At 43.7% G+C, this 20,868-nt stretch overlaps 1 protein-coding gene across 1 annotated transcript in view; it reads left to right on the forward strand.

Moving 5' to 3' along the window:
- LOC128303705 (lachesin) overlaps window positions 1-20,868 on the forward strand; it is an 80,495-nt gene that overhangs the window by 41,968 nt on the left and 17,659 nt on the right. The window contains exon 4 of the mRNA XM_053040753.1: window positions 19,856-20,063. Within this exon, the coding sequence (XP_052896713.1) occupies window positions 19,856-20,063 (208 nt within the window). The remainder of the gene's footprint in view (window positions 1-19,855; window positions 20,064-20,868) is intronic.

The following is a 20,868-nucleotide window of genomic DNA, read 5'->3' on the forward strand; positions in this document are numbered from 1 at the left end:
ATGGTTTCGGTGTTCCAACGTGGTCATCGGTAGACCTCGGGTCAGCCTGTTTAGTGATAAGCGGATATTTTAGACACCCGAAAAATAAAAAATATAAAGCACAGGGTTCCGCTTTGTTTTGCGGTGGAGTTCTCTCCCATTGGGGGGGAACATTTTTGTTCGCCCCATCATTCGCTGCCAGAAGCTTATTTGCGTTGTTGTTTCTTTGGTGCGAACCCGCCGTTTGTTCTCGTTTTGCCACGCATTTCATCACACCACAATTAGCGCGTGTACGCCATCATGGTTGTGCGCTTCCTGGTATGGGTGGACCCAGAAAATAACCCCCGCTTTCTGTGGCTTCTGCGGTTCTGGGCTGGGTAAGGGTGGCAGATTAGAAGAAGCGGGCACTGATGATGGGTTTGTTTGCATTGGCACTGCCACCATCATTATCAAAACAGGGATGCTCAGTGCAACATGTCGTACATCTACGTACGTGCGGGAAGGCAAACAGGGTAGGATGAGAGTTAAGGAGCGAAATGCGTGGAACCACCATTGCGCAAACAGACCAACGGAACGCCTGGAATGCATGACACGTGGTTTTGTGAGCTGCTTCCATCGGGGAGGGGGCGTTGTCAGGTAAACAAAGCCGTCGGGGATGCTTTCTGGTATTTATAGTTTTTATAGCTCCACACGCCTATTTCCTATCAAATGCTGATGGTTTGGTGCATTCAGGTGTGAAATCCGATTTTAAACCACGCGCTTTGTAGGATTACTTTACCGAGCACATTGGCCTGGAGGGATGTTCATAGCAATGCGTTGCATCGGTGTGCTGTGTGATGTATGTTTCAGTTTTTATTTTATGTAGAACAACATCATTGAAGGCCTTTTTATGGGCGTTAGTTGACGCATTTGGTATGAAAAAAGCGAAATGTCAAATAATTTATATGACACCTTTTTGAATATTCGAAATGGCTTAAAAATAATCAATATTTGAATGTTTGAAAATGTTTATCAAACACGAAATATATAAGCAAACATGAACATAATTTTTGTATAACATTTATATCATGTCAATGAGAAATAGTTAACACAATTTTGAATAAACAAAGAAATTCTGTTTGTTATCGTTTTGTGTTTTGATTTACCCCGATTCTATTTAATTGATTTCAGCTTGATAATGGCCAGGAAGCTGTCATTCGAATTTTGTTTTTCGGATGCTGTTTCTGATGTTTTTTTTTAATTTGTTTAATGCTTTAATCTTCCCAAGGTAAACATAACTTATTTAAACCATATAGCCGAAACCAATTCATCTTAAAGAATTTTAAGACACATCTGTATGTGTTCCATCAACCAAGATCTAAAATAAGACAATGTCGAGATGGGTTGGGCCCTCATCATTCTATTTTCTTTTGCAAAACAACTGTTTAATTTCGAAGAACGTTTATCATAATAAAGTCCATTGCTGTGGTGATGCTTTTAGGACATTTGCCCTATGAAAGGATCGTTCGATCTGTGCTCTTATCTTAATGGAGACGCCCAGTCCTTCGTAGATGTATTAATGAATTCCCGTCGACGGTGTACCCCCCACCAATCGGAACACAGTTCGCAACTGAGAGATTTTCATCTTTCTGGTGCTGTCATTGCCAAAAACTGCTTTCGTCTCGCCGATAGCTGCGTTGAAATCGTACCCAAACTGACATGTCGATGATTTGGATTAGCGCAGCGGGTTGCCGTCTGCAACATTCTTCCACCGGGGGACAAGGAAACCGTGGGTGGGTTCTTTATTTTCTAGCCCAGCGCCAGAAAGCACATTTCGCTCTGTTCACGATTCGTGAAATTTAAGCTGGTTCGATCGGTTCATAAAAGTTGTGCGGTACGTGCCCGAAATGCAAGATTTGCGTCGGCATTCTGTCGGCTGCAGTCAAACAAAAAAAAAAAAAAAAAAAAAAAACGGGCGGAACGGAATGGTTGGATAATTTCACGTACAAGGCGTCTACGTTTAGTGATTTTTGGGAGCTAGCAAAATGGATGAACATTGTACGGAGACGTTGATGGAAATGCTGCTCCTTGGGTGATAGAAAGCGGGAGGAAAGGCAATTGACGTTTAGAAATTTCCCAACCCAAGCAACGGGAGCTGGGAGGCTGGATGTAGTTGGACGTTCACACATCTCTTCCCGCTGTACATGTTCATTTTGCTTGCTGAAGGTTTGCCAGTTTCACCCTGTCAGTTGGCTGAAGCGACAGACACTAACTCACTCACGCTGCGACTCCGGTCCGGTGACGTTGATCCACTTTCGCTAGCAGCGTACGGGCGCTGACAGCAAACATCGTCATCTGATGCTTGCCGATTACGAGGTTTTCTTCGACGGTGGCGATAATGTCAAAATCTTCGACGAAGCACTGCAAAACCACCGATCCCTGCTCGGGCGGAAGCATGTGTCTTTGGTGCGGCACAATCCATGCGATGATCGATGGCAAGATTTGTGGGAGAAAGCGGTATAAAAATTGATATATTTTCTATCACATCATCGCCATCATCATCCGTCGCTGTCGTTTTCGTTCGTATGTGGCAATCCGACCTATTTGCAGCCAAAAGCCACTCGCTCTGCATGGGGGAGCGGGAGCAGGAAGCCAAAGCGATTGACTTCGGGGTTAGTAGAGCCACCAGTCACACGTTCAGTTGCGGGATCAAAACTCGAGCGGTTGCTGTTCCTACCACATGCAGCACCCTTCCGGTGCTATCCGTTCGCATCTGCTGTAAAAAAAAAGATACAGCAAGGTTCGAAAATGTAACGATGCTTCTTCATATGTGATGCTCGAGCGCTTCGGATGGATGTTCCATGCACGAAAGGGAACTATCTGGCATCGTAAACCTGTCGCCCGAAATAGCCCGTGATGACGATGTTGATGATGATGTGGGTTGGATTTAATATCAATAAAGCATAATTTTATTATTGATTTAAAATCAATTCGTTTATATCCCTCAGCTTGCGATCCGGTGTGGCGTGTTGATGTTAAAAGCATGCCCTAGGATTCCGATCACCCAGACGCACATGGGAATGGTTCACGGTTCGAAGCGAAACCCATCCGGATGGTTTCGGGGATGGAAAGTTTTCAAAACATATCCCTTAAAGTTCATACCCATTTTAACTTCTCCACTGCGATCCTTGTTGTTATGCCGTTTCGTACGTGTGTGCTCGTGTGTTTTATGTATGCAAGTTCCAGCCAAAGCGATTCCAAATCCGGCCAAATCTAGCACCCTCGTTCGTCGGAATAATATCATAACAACACGCAGATTAAGGGGATTTAGTTGCCATTCTGGGTGATATCCATCGACAGCAATCCCAGTGCGCGGTTTGAGGATGGGAGCAGCGCAGTAAAAGGGGAAGCCTTTTTTCACACCTCGTTCGGAAACAAAACCGATACGAAAGCGCACGCGATTGTGTGGAAACCCCATTCACGCCAACATTAACCGGCACCGGGCGGTTGTGCAAGTGTCTGGGTCATAAATAAATAAATAAAATCAAATGATCATCCTGCCGCTGACAGGGGATAGGTACTTTGCCTATCTACACGCATGAGCCTCTGATTGGATGAGCATATGGTGGAAAGGAAAAAAAAAGCGCACGGCGAAAAACTCAATCCAGTAGACGTTTAGGCGGGAAATTCTCTCGGCCAAAAGTTAAGCGTGTCATTTCGGCGGCGGTTGGCGTTGATGACGGTCTACCGGAGGAAAGTTGGCTGACAGTGAAATAGGGGGAAAAAAGGAAAATAATTCGAATGAAGCCGATAATTTAGGCATCAGTGCGTGAGTAGAAAGTGACCGGCTCGATAAGAGTTATAAATACTTTCACACGAGGAAGAAAAAAGTTGCATTCATCGATATTGATTACGAAAGTTTGCCGGCCAACATTTTAAATGTCAAAAGAACCGAATGAAATGTGGCCGAAATTTGTCCGGTCAAATGAACATAGTTTTTCTGCTGGACTGAAATCGAATGGTAGCATTTTCCATTTTACGTTTCCACGAAACGCATAAGCACTTTTCACAAATGTTCTGAATGTCACACTGAAATGCCAACGGTTTTATTTGGTTGCAATGATCAACAATTTTCAAAGATAAAATACAAATTTTCTTTTATCGATTCTTTCATAGGAATCTGAGGTTTGTGCAATATATTTTGATAAGCATCTGGAGTATTATTGGTCATAACAAAGGCTGACGTTTAAATATTTCATGTATGGAAAGCTTGCGATATCCTTATAGCAATTCTGTTTGTCAACACATCAGTAGCACACTGTTGAAGATTGCACCAGTTACTTGTTTTAAAATACTCAAAAGGTCCTTAAGGCTCTCATGATTGAAAGATTACTGATCATCAGCACCAAAGGATTAGGATATCTATCGCAATGCATCAAGACTTGGAGAGTCTCTTTATTTATCGGTAGAATGACCAGGCCGTTTATCTCACGGACTATACTTAATCTCTAATAATTCAACAACTTAATCTATTTCTATGAGGTGGGGAGACATTTCCTTCTCCCACCATTAGGATGCACCTTATCCCGGGAGGCCTTGGTATAGATCGTTCTATCCTTGCGGGAACTAGTAGACTTCTTCCTGTTTTAAATCCGGACTTTATATGAGGATTGGATCGGCATCTCCGACGTCCTAATGACATACGATAGCACGCATTCCCTCACGCTTTTACAGTCTTTGGTGAAGGATAATCGGAGTCAAGACGTGCTGGCTTTATATCTGATTGGTGGTCTCGTCTTTGTTGTCGTCCTTGAGGGCTGATTTCTCCGGTAGATGCATAGTATATCTGTCTATAGGAGCGTATCAGACTGCGTCATGGCATCGTCTGTCTCCCTTTCATCCCTCATCCCTAGATGTAACCTCGACAATAACAGTAGGACAAATAACCAGAATGATAACAAAAAACACTGAACAAACATCTGTAACAAGGACACTCTGAGATTTTCTTTATAAATTGAAATACTGAAAGACTTCGTATTTGTTCGTAATGGCTAAAAACTTGCGTTCAATTCAAGTTTCATGAGCCCCACACTGAGATATTTTAAAGACCCCTATGGTACATGCCTTTCAAAAATTACCGATCATCAGCTCTGAAAGATTAGTGATGATTGAGTAGTGATTAAGAACCATCAAGCCTTAAAGACTTTGTATTCTAGTCGTCTACCTCCACTTCTACGAAGAACAATTAATATGGCAAGCTTACTATCCTCAGAATGCTAGAACCTTTAGTGATATATTGTCTGGTACCTAACCTAGTGAACCTGGTACCTAACCTAGTGACTTTAAACAGTTAAGAAGTTTTTCTCCTCCAGTAGTCTCTAGCAGGATGCGATCACGAACAAACATAATATTTTTCCAGGATAAAAATCTCGTCATCTTTTAACTGCCAGAAATGTAGCAGTTTTTGTATTAAAATTTAACAAAAATATCTGCTATGCCACCACGTTTTTCCACTTAGCTCTACAAGACGCCAGCACGTGTTTTCTATCACAACCAACCAACCATCGAATAGCCATCCCAAGCTCAGAAAGAGTTGACTTCCTGTCAAAGTGCAATTTGTTTGCCTCCAGGTGCGATCTCTTTCAGTCCCTGCATCGGACGAAAATCACGTCCCAAACATCAGCGTGTCGCATCGGTGTCCTTTTGTATGACCTTCGGGCCTCTAACTAGCCCCTCTCGTTTAGCTTCCGTGTCGGCGCTCGGTCTGAGAGTTTCCATTTTTCAGCTGCGTCCCAGGTCACGGCCATCAGACCGACCGGGGTCAAGCGTACGGGATTTGATGCTGTCACTGTGCGTTGATTTTCCCTCGTCAGAGGGCGGGTTTTTGTTTAACCGGAGCGGGCGATGGTGCCGGATGTTTTGTGGCCCTCGGGGAGAACTTAATGTTGTTTACATGGATCCATCGTCCATCTAGTATGACCCTTTAGACTACCCCTCCCCCCCCTTCCGTCCGTGTTGCTGGCTGTGGACAATGTCATCTCGGCAACGGATGGTTGACGTTTTCTTGCTGTTTTGCTACTCCGCACAATCACAAACCATGTACAAAGGACACGACCGCACCCAGCCGCGCTGGAAAAACGATAAATCAAAACGCCGACTATTTCAACCTCAGCGCAAAAGTGGTCGTCCGGTGTGCTTCTGGTGCGGAAAGCTGTGTGTGCTCCCAGCACACCAAGTGGTAGCAGGATAGCAAAACAAAGAGGTTAAACATTCATCTCATTCATTTCGAGATTTTTTCTCTACTAAGGGGGTGTTTTTTTTCTCTTTTGGTAAACGACGTTAAATCGTCTCCCTTTTTCTTGAGGACATTTTCGTAAGTGAGAGCACCTTCAAGTCATTTTGAACAGACGTTTTCACAATGGTCCATTTTTTGTGAGTGTGTTGTTGCTCTTACTCTGGGCTCATCCTTCGTCTTTTGACAACCTTAGCGAACAACGACGACGGAAAAGTTTATACCTTTCGCTGGCAGCTCCATCGGTTGCGGCGTTGGTTTGTTGCCCAAAAGATAAATGAATGTCAATGAATTCCATCAGTAGCACCAGCAACAGTGACACCGCTAATGTCGTACCCGTAAAAGCAACAGTCAACCGAATGAAGCGCGGACAGAAAGTCGGGCAGGGGCAGACGACGAAAACACTTTCACTCATCATTAAATCTATGTTTTATTATTAAAATGCCTTTTCCACGGAATAAAATCCCGTCCCCGTGCACCTCATCTCCCTCATTCGCTCGCGTTGAACGTGATCTTTCGAATTTTTGGCAAACACGATTTCGCCATGGGTTTCGTTTGTTTTTCCGTATGTTTTCTCCTTCGGAAGTTGTGTGTTCGTTCTATTTTTTTTCTTTCGCACTTTTCGGGCCAACAATTTAGTGAGAAAACTTACTGCTCCGTTAAGCAGCCAACAAGGCAAGGGAAAAAGGGCAAACGAAAACGGTGCTTGCGAAAATATTTAGAAATGTTTGTAGCATCAACAATCAGCTCAGCGGCTTCGTGCGGATCGTTTGGCTGTGTTTGGCAGTAAGGAAAAGCAGTTGCGAAGCAGGTTGGGAGGGAAAATTAAGTTTGTCTTGCAATTGAATTCGAACTTTTGATCTTCCGCTTTCCGCTGGCTACGTGTTAAGGTGCGAAAAATCTTCCCCATCGATGGGTTTACCCCCATCGGGCCCCAAAAATGGGGAAAAACAATCACACGGCAACAAAACAACTCGACAAACACAATAAGGCACACCCCGCAAACTCCGCTTGGAAATCATCTTGGATTTCCCACTTACGCTCAGGTGAATTGTGGTTGCCTTTTGAGGGGAGAATGGGGTTTATTGGTAAACTGGGTTCACAATTTAGCTCACGTAGCGCTTTGAAATATGGGACTTACAAATTAAAACGGATAACATTGGGCCGAGGCACACGGTGCTCCGAACGCACGGGGAATGCACAATTGGGACGGTTGGCAATTTAGTGACTGTGATTCGGCGCCATTACTAAGAACATTTCTCCGAGGTATTATGAGCGTGCGGTTTCGTGAGAAATGTTTAGCTGGGCTTTGGCAACATGTCAATGGAGGACCGCCGGTGAAAGGTTTCCACAATTGGGCCGATTCTGGTGTATTTTGGCGACGCAAACACGATTCTCATGCGTGTGGATCATTAAATTGGAACATCATTCCTTTGATGAATGGTAATGGTAAAACGTTCGAGGATATTAAACATAGTTCTATCAATAGCAGATGTTTGCTACTAAGCAATGTATTATGTTTATTTTTAATCTATTTATCGACTTTCTGGTCCGAGGTTACAAACAAACGGAGGGATCCCATTGTTGCCCCGAGCGTTTATGGGCAAACGAAATCAAATTAACCGTAAAAAAAGGATAACGATCCTCCACTTCAGCTCCAGGTCCAGGGTTTTGCGGTGGGAAGGTTTCCACCTCTTTCGCAACACCGCTTAACAGCTTAGCACTTAGATCGATGCAGAAAAACACCCGTTACGTTACGTTAGGAAGAGAAAATCCGAGCATCATCTTATTATCTAGCGTGGTCCATCGGTTTCGATAAGAAACGCCCGGGGGACTGGGAATGCATCTCTACCGAGAGATGCGAAACGAATGGACGCAGGTTGAGCACCTTCCGTCCCGGCGAGGCAACACGAAAGAAAACAACGAACACAGTACGTGATGTGACTGTGAATGTTAACATATAAATATATTTTCCACCAACTGCCACTCGAACCGCTGCGACTGACCACCACCACCATGATGCTCCGGCGAAAGGAATTTCATTTCATTTCTACACCGAAACCACACACCGGCTGGCTGTTTCGTTTTTCGGCCTTCGGCAGCGACCAATGCGATCCCCCGACCGCCCGACATCGTTCGGTGGAAAGCTGTGCTGGAACAGACGATTGTTTCCCTGGAAAGGCTGCAGCTTTAGCCCGGAGAAAAACGATGCCATTCCTATGTCCAGCTCGGCCGTCGGTTGAAGTTTGTTCCATCCTCTACTTAAACCACAAAGCACCAACGCTTTCGGTGGGTAAAAAAGAAAATGGGTTTGGGAGCGGTGGGAGGAATGGTGGCCAACAATATTCATCGTCCTGCCCTGTGTAGACCCCTGCGCCGAACCCGGACAGACATCGCATCACCGATCTGCTCGAGGTTTATGTGTTCGATAAACAGCAAAACATCTCTTTCTCTGATTGCATTTATTGCAATTGTTCGCCGCTGTTGGTTTTTTTTTTGTTCTTGGAGCAGCCAGTTTCCTTCGTAGGCGTTTAAAGGGAGCCGAGATGAAGCAGTTCGGGAACGTTGGTTTCGAGTCTCGTTAGCATTTGCTACGACCGCAACCGTTTGTTCGTCGGACATGTTTGAAGTGTTTTTGTGCTCAAGCTGCTTTTCCATTTTTTGGAGGGAAAAAACGAAATGAAACTGTAAAAAGTGTATGAAACAACCAGCGTAAAGATAGTTCCATGCTCACTTATAGACTTAGCAGTTGGAGAAGAACAGCGTAACTTATCAATTGGATGAAAAACTACTCCTTCTGTACGGGAGAATAGTAGTGGAAAATCTTTCGTACGGTTCTTCCAACCCATCGTTCTTGCGGATAATTGTTGAAAGAGGCTTTCAAGTGTGGATTAAAGTCTTTATCGCTACAATTGCTAGTTTGAAGTAAACAGATTTAAATGGATTAGTAATAGGAGGGTATCTCAATCTGAAGATAATTGGAGATTTTAGGGATAAGATTTCATTTGATGGTCATTACTTGATTAATTAAATGTTCATCTGAACATCATGTACACTTGTCGATATTTTTTTACTAAGATAAGAACAATATATAAGAGATAGTTTTAAGTATACCTCAACTTGATATTGGGCATTTAATAATCAACAACCTAACATGTAAACACGCAGGTGAATGAGGTATACGAAATATAATTTGATATTAACAAAGTAGGACAAAACTGCAGATGGAAAATTACACTTGAAAATAGATCTGCACGCAGCTAAAATTCAGCGGTTAATCAGCACTAAATCAGCAGTATTTTAAAACTTATGTAGTAGAACCATTGTTATTTCCACTCACATTGTGATTGAGTTGAAGAAATAGGGCGCATGACTATATTAAAGGAATGATTAGAATCAGTTCCGAGTGAATTCCTTTTTCGTTTAATGTATGCTAAACACTTTAAGTTGAACATGGACGATTACACTATTTTTTCAAAGAAATAAAAAGAGTTATTTTTAAAAGCTCTCAAAAATGGTAGATAGATTTTTGCCTAGAAATTAAAAGGCAAGTAGTGCCTATCGTTTTAAAGCAGCAACATTTGGAACAAAGTTAAGTCCCTTAAGGATTTTATAATGGGTAAGACAAACATGTTCCATGAATATTCAGTTTCTGTTAAAAAATAATGGGAATTTTCAGGATATTAAATTCTTTTTCCTTTGTTAACGACATGAACATTGTTCTTGTTCTGTGTTGTTTTAATCCTCTCGTAACTGTCATACAGTAGCACTAGTTGCTGCACACAAGAATAACCCCTGTCTGCCGATGATTCTATAAAATAAATATAATTACACAAATGAAATTGAATCAATCGTTGAGTTCCGAACGTAAAGCTAAAGCAAACAAACAGTAACACGCTAACAACATTAGCACCCAGCGGCAGCGTGTAAGACAGCAATCATTATACGAAAGTGCATCAACTTCTGCGCGATGATTCCATCGCTTTCCATCGTCGCAGCTCTAGGGTGCCGAACGCTGTAATTGACATTTATTTATATTTTTCTTCCAATCAATTTACAACCGAGGGTCGAGCTCTGTTTGGAAAATTCCTACCCAAAACGTTCCAGCCAACCACTTCGTGGAAGCGCGCTTGGAACAACAGGACGGAAATGGCATCAAGAGAAAAGCTGCTTACTTTACTGTGCATTCACCTTTCTTTTTTGTTCGTGTTTTGCGATGCCGAATGGACGCTAAAAAGTGCACGACTGGATAGTGGAACGTGGGACGGGAAATCTCATTTGAGAAATTCTTGTAATAACGATGGCGTTCGGCAGGGTGCGGGGGCACGTTCAGCTTGCGCTAGTCGTGCGAGGTCGTCCCGCTCCGGAGCTCCATTCAGCTTCACTTTCTCGCTCGAGTGCTCGCTCGATTGCTCAGAAAGAAATACGAAAAAGTTGTATTGCTGCTGGAAGATGCGTCCAACAGGGGGGTGGGTTGAGACGATTCGCTGTGGCGTAAAACGATCGGATCGAAGTGAATCTCGGTCCAATCGAATGCGGATGCACAGGCGCATCAAACTCGTTTCTTTACATCCGGGCAATTTTTACGAAGCAAACAATTTCGTCCCTTGCCGTATCTTATCTTCCCGTAGTGCTGTGTTGCCTACTGGTCCGCTGGTGGTCTGTTCTTCCTTTTTTTCCACCATCTTTAACACACATGCCCACCTTCCCCGGATGAGGGATGCATTCGTACAGCACCGCACGCGCACGTCCGCACAATTGAGATTGAGCAAACATAAATAAATTGAAGTGCCTTGTTAGAAGGACTGCACCCGGTCGAAACCAACTGGGAAAAGCATCCAGACGACTTTCCGGTTCGACCTTTTGTGGGACTTCTTCCGGTGCGAAACGGTTGCAAAATCCCCTGCCTGCATCCTTGCCAAGGCAGGAGTCTGGAAGTAAGTTCTGCCTTCGAGCGGTACTTTTCGGTGTACTGAGGCTTGAAAACACGGGGCACTAAAGTTTATGATCCACACCGGACCCGATAGACGGCCTCCAGTGGTTTGGCAGTGCCTGGAAGAGCAGGAACGTTGACGGTGGACGGTGAAACAAAACCAACGAGAAAAAAAAAAATAATCTAACGAGCTAGTGCACGCTAGTTTACAGAATAAAAAAAAGCTCCATTCCGAAGAACTTGTGCAATTTCGGGCGGGACCCTCTCTAGGAAAGTTGGATTTTTTTTGTGCAGTCGCTATTTGCTTTCCTTTTTCTGCCATAAGTCTGCTGAAAGGTACTCTGGAGGTCCTTGTAAACTTTGAAACTTTCGACCCAACTGTGGCGAGTGGCATACTTTTTTTGTTTTCTTCCTGTAGCCAACAAGCTCATCCCGCTACGGAGGCAGGTGCATGAGCAGGCAAGAAGTGGAAAGAACCTCGATATAAATAAACAACACTGTGTGCGGCGACGGTGGGCGAAGAAGGGTACACAACATACATCCGAAATAAAAGTTAGCTTTATTTGCCACTTCGTAGCACGTTCGAAATCGTGTTAACGTGTTGCATTCTGCGGCCATGCCAATAAAATATGGCTTAACAATCGTGGCAGCGTGCGAGCATGGGAAGGAGTTTATGGAAGAGTTTGCTCCAGTTCTTCATTTCTGCAAGCTATTAATCTATACTGCACGCGCCGTTAGTTGCACCGATATTCGATATTGATGCGACTTCGACACGACAACAAACAAATGGATGGTTTTGAGTTTAAGGGGATGAACATTAGAATGGCTCATAATCTAACACACACAGCACATCAAAGTTCGTCTAAGTGCACACTTTGATGCAACGTGGCCTCATCATTTTGCATCATTACCTTGCATTAACTGTGTAAGCTTTCAAAGAGCAACACGGTTAATTATCGGTTAGAAAGTAACATTAACGCCTATGCAAAACGGTTTGATCCATTAGCTTCCGAAACAAAACACCATTTGATGTACGCCGTCGGTACCGCCCGGCAGTCACCAGTGTCACTGTCCTTCTAAACTATGCATGCTCCTGAAGGTTCTCAAAATCCTGCGATGGAAAAGCCTCTAATTAGGTGCATTAAGTCAACTGTCCCCCCATCGTTGAATCGATACGCCGGTAGCATGTCCGGCGGGGCTATTCAGTACATTTTGCGATGTGACAGTTGAATAATCAAACTACATCATGTTGTGTGTCAGTTGTCCAACCACTGAACTTCCACCCCCAATGGATGACACTTTGAACCCTTCTCCGACACTCGGCAACGGAACGGAGTCACCAGGAGCGGTAAAATCAATATTCAATTCTCCATTCAGCATCTTTAACCACAGATCGGTAAAATAATTAAACGTTTCCATTTGCCATCCACGGCTGCACGCACCTTCACCGTTCGTGGGTACGGTTGTCCTCAGCCGGCCGATCCAGACAAACACTTAACGATGGGGAAATACTAATAGTCGTGACCTTTTCCGGACCGTTCGATACGATACGCTGTAGGGGTTGGACCGGTACGAACCACAATCCCTAAGTAAATGACTTAAGGGTTTTGGGGTTTTTTTTCTCAATGTTTCATCTATGGCTCTGTATGCAAATAATCCCGTCTGGGTCCGGAAATCTTTCCAGCGCGTGTGGGACAGTCTACCGGATGTAGAATATGAGCCGTGTCGCTTTCGGGAAGCCCTTCCGGGGTTGGTTCGAGAACGGCACGCGATGTCGCTCTTCCGTTAGCAAACAGGAAATGCCCATTGTCAATAGGAGGATATGCTGCGAGCTGGAAGATGACTTCCGGAAGCCGGATGACTGTGGCGTCCTGTCTAGCGATTTGACGTCCAACTGTTTGTCGGTTGCCGTACGAATTGGTGCGATGTTCATATAAATGGTTCGATTTGAATGATGGCACAATGTGAGATCTCGACAGTGAAGTTGTGTCTAGAGCGATCCAAAGGGAACTTTCATCCAGAGCGAATGTCCAGGGTGTAGCTATGTGTGCTTTATGGTTGGCTTTGTGGTGGGGTGTTCTAAGTCGATGTTAGAATATTTTGTTTTTTCTAAAATGCATTTATTGTATAAAAAATTTGTTTTACATAATACTTTATTACTACGTTACATGGTTGTAAATTATGATAGTTTCAAGATATTTTTATTGAATCCGTTGATTGTTTCATCTTCTCATATAAATATTATATAGTTAATAAACATTGCCATAATTTGGCATTGGCAATTTGGCAGTGTTGTTAATTTTTTTTGATGATTTTATAAATAATATCCAGATATGATTTTTCAGTAACTTATAGCTACCATAAACTTCATTGTTTTTAATTTAACTTGTTTATTTATTAACTTCCATTTATATGATAGATGCTTTGTCTGTACATTTTGTTGCGGCAGTTAGCTAATAATTTGTTTATTAATGCCTTTTACTGTGAACCCATTTCGTGTTTTTGCATTTAAATAAGCTAATTCTATTCTGATTGGAATTATGCATGGATAACCTGATGGTAAATCTGCTATGTTTGGTGGATCTGCAGTTATATTAATGAGTTTAGTACTATAGGGAATGCAAGTTTTTTTCTTTGATGTGTCTCTTCAATAGTAGAGATTTTAGTTTTGTTTCAGCTAGCAGTAAGTATAACCCTCCATTGACCTGGTTTAAGACTAATATTGTACCGGTGGAACAACGTTTATTAATCACTCTAAACTTACTTGTAAATCCAATTTACTTTTGAATCACTGTGCCCGTATCACCGTTCTATGATCGTAATTGCACATTTCAATTTTAATGAGCGCCTAGCAATGCTCTTCAAATACAAAGAAAAAATGGTGCACACGTTCTAGATAAATGTTTGATAATTTTGTGAAATTACTTTAAAAAAAACTCATGTGCACAGCAAGCAGCATTACATCAGCAGATGTAATTATTGGTATCACGGCTGCAAAGAGACTACACATTGAATTGTTAATTTCTACTACACAAAATGCATTTCTGTTAATTCGTTCTCAAAATCCTTGCATAAATGTGTTACCGACTCGATCGGAGCCGCAGAAATTAAGTATTTATGAATGTTTCGTATGGGAATTCAGCTAGTTCCGTTCCGTGCGCCGCACGTTTGTTTCCCCACCGTCGCATTAACTCGATTTCATGCTAATGCACACACACACATTACGGCACACCGTCGAACCGGGCAACCAACCGTTGCGCATCAATCTCGATCGCTATCGCGGCGAAAGATCACTGCAGCCCGGGCCTAGAGAAACCTTAATAGGCCATCAAGCTGATGAAAATTTACCACCCCGAAAAACCCTGCGCTGCGGCAGATAAATTATCATCCGCCATGCAGCGAAATGTGGCTCATGAATATGCTATTACCCCTACGCCCGGGAGGTTTCGGAAACCCATCGAACGTAACCAAAGGTTAAAGGCGTACGTTTCAGGCGTCCTCCACGGGGAAGGGGTGGAAGTTGAAAGAAAATCAATTTAGTATTCAAAAGCTCCCGCGAATGGGATTTGAGAGGGAAATCAACAAGAACCAGCAGTAACTTGCAGGAAGAATATAACCAAAGAAAAACAAAATGCACGATATCTTATGGCTCTGCTGGTGAAAGGTACGGGGCACAGCTTCATGGGCACAGTAGAACGCACAATAATGGTGTCGATGTATATTATGGCACTCATTGGCGCTCCAAGGCACAATTGAACGATAAACTTAGTATCCCGCAGTACCTCGCTTTCCACTTTTTCCGTGATGAATTTCCCACCCTTTCTCCCGGGAGGGCGGGCTGGAATTGATATATGACGAATAATTATTTTTTCTCCAATCTCCGGGCGTTTTAAGCGGCATTGCCGTTTTTTTTTTGTTAAACGATAAAGTCACTGTAGATTGCATGTTGCTTTGTAGCGTCTCACTTGTGCCGTGTCGATCATTTTCAATACACTGCGGTGTGTGTATGCAAGGCTCTGGCTTTTTTTCTTGTTGTTTTTATTCCTCGGTTCGCTTTTGTCTGGAGTGTTCCTGCCAGGCGTTGTAAAAGTTTGCTCAATTCTCTTGTAGAAGCAAAGACAACACACACACACAGAGCAAAGCGCCAAAGACTTCGCCAAACACTGTCAATGAAAAGATCGTGCCCGGTTGACGAAGGTGAAGGGGCCTGCTATATATATACTGGGCTGGAAAGTGGAAATGTATTATTCATAAGACAGCTTATTTAACACCGAACTCGGTAGCGAAAACAGAAAGGACAAAATTGAACAAACCAAAGAAAAAGAAAAACCAGTTCACTCCTCCACCATTGCCTGGCGGGTTGCGATACAAACTCCGGTGAAAAACGATCCCATTCGCCAAGCCGTCATTGTCGTCCCCACGGTAGACGTTTCTGGCTTCACTTTGCCGGAGAGTGACACGACGAAGGCGATGTGTATTGATGAAAGTGGAGCTAAAAGAGGAAAGTAAAAAGTCAAACGATCAAAGAAACGAACTTCTCCTCCTGTGTGAAGCAACGGGCAAAAAACTCGGGAAAAATGGTATGAATGATCGTAAGTTCGCATGCGGGCCAGCGGTGGAAACTGGGCATGACAAAAGGGGGTACAGATGATGAGAAGGCTAATGAGTCAGCACACCGCCGGATCGTGTTTCCAACACTCACCGGGCTCGTACATTCACCGCAGCGCGCTCCAACACCCAGTCCGGGGGTTGGGACAATAAAGATAAACTTTTTTGTCACCCCCCTTTTTGCGCAACAAGAGGGACCTCGCCCCCTCTGTTTGATCAAGCTGCAGTCAATTAATTTTCAATTATTACCACCTCAATTATGTTACGTGCGGTAGTTGGGTAGGAGTTCTTTTCTTCGTCAACCCGTTAACGGTCCGTTGTTTTGTGGAGTTTTTTTTGTGCACATTTAAAGTGACAATGGTGCAAGGAAAGGGTTTTTGTGTGAATAAATTGTTAAAGTACACATGCATGTAGTTAACTTTGGGCCAACACGTTTAAGGTTGGGAAAGTTTTGTCTTGTATGGAACTATTGAAGGAACATTGGAAATACAATGAAGTACCGCAGTACGGGCCAGTTCTAAAGGTTAATTCTTCAACTGAAAAGAGATCACAGTGGGCGAATTCCTAAGCATACAGGCGAAACAGCTCTGCGCCATTCAAGGCACTTGAGGGCCAATTTTTTGCGTGTGACGACCATTTTAATCAACCATTCATATGCACAGGTTGTGCCCCGTGCTCGGAACAAAAATGCCTGCTGCTGGATGATATCATTAATTCACGTAAGCTAACATTTCTCCTACGTACATGGCAGCGCTTACCCACAAAACTGCCCATCGGAAAAATGTCCCATTTCCCGGGACGTACAAGTGCCATGAAATTTGTGCCCGTTCGGGGTTGAGTTGCGCAAGGAAATATTGCTGCCTTGATGGGCCGTGCGTTCTAGATGTGTTTGTCGATGCTGATGTTCATTAATTCTGCCAGCATAAACGACCGTCCAATCTTGAAATCGGATCCGGTCCGGTCGAGTGTGTACCGGTGACAACTGGTGAGCGTCCGGCAAAAACAACTTAACGATCCAGCCTCCCACCGCACGAGCACTTCGCCCTGGAGCCGATGGTACTCTATTAGGAGTTTTCTTATTTTGACAAGAGTTTTCCACCCAAACAAAAAAAAAGAACATGCACATACACACCCGGCAACTCCTCAACCCGTTCGTTTCGTTTGTTCGTTCGCTTGTTCATTCAGTTGGTCGTTTGGATGGTCGTTTGGCTGTTGTTTTTCGCGCTGGTGCAATGTTTTGCTGGTCGTGAGGATGTTGTGTGTGCTTGCCTCGATGCCTTTCTCCCACTATCACCTCCATTTTTTGTCCTTGCTTGTCCACTGAGATCGATCGTATGTTTTGAATTTTTCTGCTTGTGTGTGTGTGTGAGTGTGGCTATGATGTTCCAGTTTCAGTGGGTTGTAGTTCTCGTTGTTGTGTGTTTTTTTATGCCAGTGCTTTGCGCCACAATCGTCTCCGTTCGCACCGTTCTGTGACGACTGTGACGATGACGACTTCTTTGCATTCTTGCTCCCTGGATGAAAAAAAAACACACACACCGAAAACCCTGGAAATCGGTTCTCGAATTGCTGCCCGCACGGCACTCAACATGGCCACTCACTCAACGTCCCTTTTATTTGCAGAATAAATTGATAAAATTTGAATATAAATGGAATAAAACCCTCGAAACTCTTACCGGAGTATTACTCAATCCTACGTGTAGTTTGGCCACTTTTTCGCCAGTGCGTCGATGTTTTCCGTGACGGCGTGTGTTTGAGAAGGGCATGTGTATGTTCTTCGTTTTTTTTTGATATTCTTACCAGCACAACTTCCAGCACTCAATGCCACTGGTGAATGGTATTTCGCACGCTGTATATAGTTGGGGAAATCGGTTCAGTCCACTCGTTTGCCTCGGTTTTTAGTGTGTTTCACCGTGGCACACGTCGCGGGGCATTGGGGGCATTGACGGTGGCACGGCATATTTGGCTCGGTATCCGATTCGTTTCCGGTCCGGTTGAAACCGTTCCCTTTTTCGCATCCTTTTTGTTTGGTGATGGTATTACCCGTTGCGCGTACGTATGGCGATGGTTCCTGAGGTCCAGTTCGGGCTGGGTCTTCAACGTCAGAAGTGCTCCTTGGAGATCGACAAAAGCGCACGGAACTAAGAAGGGCATGCTAAAAGCACGGTTGCATTACCGGAAAGGATACCGACCAAACGACACACACACATCACAGACACAGCTCCAGCACAAACTTTGCACCCGCTTTTCAATGGTTTTCTGTGTGTGTGAGTGTATTTCCCATGATCCTCCGTTTCTCGTTATCATGCAGTGGAGATTCTTTTGATTTTGTTCGCAAGTGGAAACCCCGGCCAACCTGACTACCGGATGAGTGTGGAAGAAAAGCACACAAAAAAAAAGAAATTTCGAACGGATATTTCCTTTTTCCGGAGCCAAACTCCAAAGCATTCAATTGAGTCACAGATACGGTGATCCTTACGAAGATGGCATAACTAGCTTAGGGTTACGCCCCGCTGCAGCACTGTTGAATATCTAATAACGTTCGAAGGGGAGTTCCGTAAAAGGATGTAAACATAAATATTACGGTAAGGCGACTCGCTTCGCTAGCTAATACGGTTTGACATGTTTTATTTACCGAAAAAAGATAAGGAACGTAATCTTCCAGTAAGAAAACATCTTACATGGGTCATATGTAGCTATGGACAGCAAAAGATATTTTTTTTATATATGATAAAATGTTTAACAAAACAATGAGCGATCAAGTCTTTAAAAAACATGTCCAAAATACAGGGAAAAATCTTGTTATATTTAATACATCGTTTATTAACCTTTAAATGCTGATTCAATCCAATAACGATATCCAATAGGTTCCTTTGTTCGTACCTCTGGCGCCTGAATACAGGCAAGCAGGAAAGCAGCACCATTAAACTAACTCAAATAATGGTTATCTTATAAATCTTTTGTAAGACATGGCCGTCTTTCACCATTTTCCGTGCGAATCGACATTTGCAATTTCCTCCCTCCCATCTGATGGCAAGTTTTCTCTTGTTGTAAAGTTTTTACCCGTTTCGTTAGCCTAACGAAGACGATGACCTGCAAACGGAAATGGAGCCTGTGCCCGACTGCGTCTCAGCTGTCACGGTCACGGCAGACAGGTTAATGAGGCGTCAATTGGATTTGGTCCACGGTGTCGTTTCCGTGCCGTGGCGAAGACGTTCGCCACCGAAATAGTGCTTCCCGCCGGCAGCAACCAGCTCCCGGCACGGCCCGAAATGACCTGCCCGAGGAAGGTTGTAGACATTATGCTGTGAACGAAACGTGCTGGCTACAGTGCCGTTAAGCAGCAGTTACAGCTGCGGACCTGGCAGGGCAAACTGCTCATCAGAATCCCATTTCTCTTGGCCGACGTCGAAAGCGACGGTTTCGAGCCCGGGTGCTGCACCATTTTCGGTAAAATATACGTGGTTTTGTCCCGGCTTCGTAGGACGCCGGGACGTGTGCCGCTTTTTTGGAGGGTTCTACCTTTCTTTGGGACGGGGTTTTACGACTCGATTGGGCCACTACACCGGGTGCACCTTTTCGCTTGCTCGTGCTCGCCTGCTCTCGATTGGTGGTAATTTCATTTGCACTTTCCTCGTCGATGTCAACAGACCTTTTCACGGAGCCTCCGGGGTCCACCCCAATGGCGAGGCCTGGTTGTGTAGTACACAACAAACATAGAGATTTATTCAATTTCTAAAATTCATTATTCATACAGTGGCAAAGTTTGAATTAAGCAATTTATATTATTATTCAATTTGTTATTTATTACGACAACACACAACCTGCACTCCGGCGCGTAGGGAGAGTCCCAGGTCGACGTCGACGTGCGGTGGGGTTGTCCCGTACCCCGAACTGCTCGCCGAGCTTCCCATCACGGCTGTGTGACATCGACAAACTCATCGATGTTTCGAAGGGCTGCACCCAACGTATCATATTCCGCCCGGCCAACGTACTCACCCGGCCAGCAGACCATATTTATACAGCGTATTTTCTTTTCTTCCTCTGCTTCGTTTTATTTGCAGGTGGCCTGGGTGCGAGTGGACACGCAAACCATCCTCTCGATTCACCACAACGTGATAACGCAGAACCCACGCATTAGCCTCACCTATAACGACCACCGATCCTGGTATCTGCACATCCGGGAGGTGGAGGAAAGTGACCGGGGCTGGTACATGTGCCAGGTGAACACCGATCCCATGAGATCTCGCAAGGGCTACCTGCAGGTTGTCGGTAAGTTGCCGCATAGTGTTATGTCGATTGAAGCCATGTGTCACATTTATGAAGGGGTCAGAGCAGTCGTTTGCAGTTCATATTTCAATTTAGGTTAACCATGAGTACCAATTACTGATCGACTTAACGATAAGTGATTTCCATACATTACTGAGCAATAAAGTGATGTTTTTGAACGCAACTCTATTCAATTTCGAAACTCTAGTGGTGATGTTGGTACTGATAATATTCGTACAATGTTCTAGAACGATTGAACAATTCTTAAAAATCAATTAAAGTTTTAAAGACAGAATCATTGGCCAAAGATTATGGCTTTTTATTTCATTAACAACGATTATACTTTAATGGGCAGTAGACTTTACGAGGCTAAAACATAAGCTTTTTGGTATGGATTGCTTGGATCGCCTGGAGTGCACTTTGTATCAAAAACTTTACCCCTTAGATTGTGAGACATTGGGATCTAAAGTTACAGACTGTACGGCAAAGCAACAGGCCTAGGGATAAACATCTTCAAACATCCTAACTTCTCATAACCTAGTCCCAGTTTGACCAACTTTAACGCAGTTTTTTAATACATAGTTTAATAATAAATACAATATAATTTAATTATACAATTTCAATTTACTACTTGAAATACTCATTTTTCAATATTGGTAGATGATAATTCGTAGCATTTTTAAAACTTCGATGTCTGAAGTTGGATTGTTAATTTTAAAAGAAATATTTATTGGAACATTGTAAACTAATCAACAGATTGACGTCAGTTAGACTACCATACGTTTCTAGGAACACAAGCCGAAGTATT

The sequence above is a fragment of the Anopheles moucheti genome, chromosome 3 (genome assembly GCF_943734755.1).
Source record: "Anopheles moucheti chromosome 3, idAnoMoucSN_F20_07, whole genome shotgun sequence".
NCBI classification, from domain to species: domain Eukaryota; kingdom Metazoa; phylum Arthropoda; class Insecta; order Diptera; family Culicidae; genus Anopheles; species Anopheles moucheti.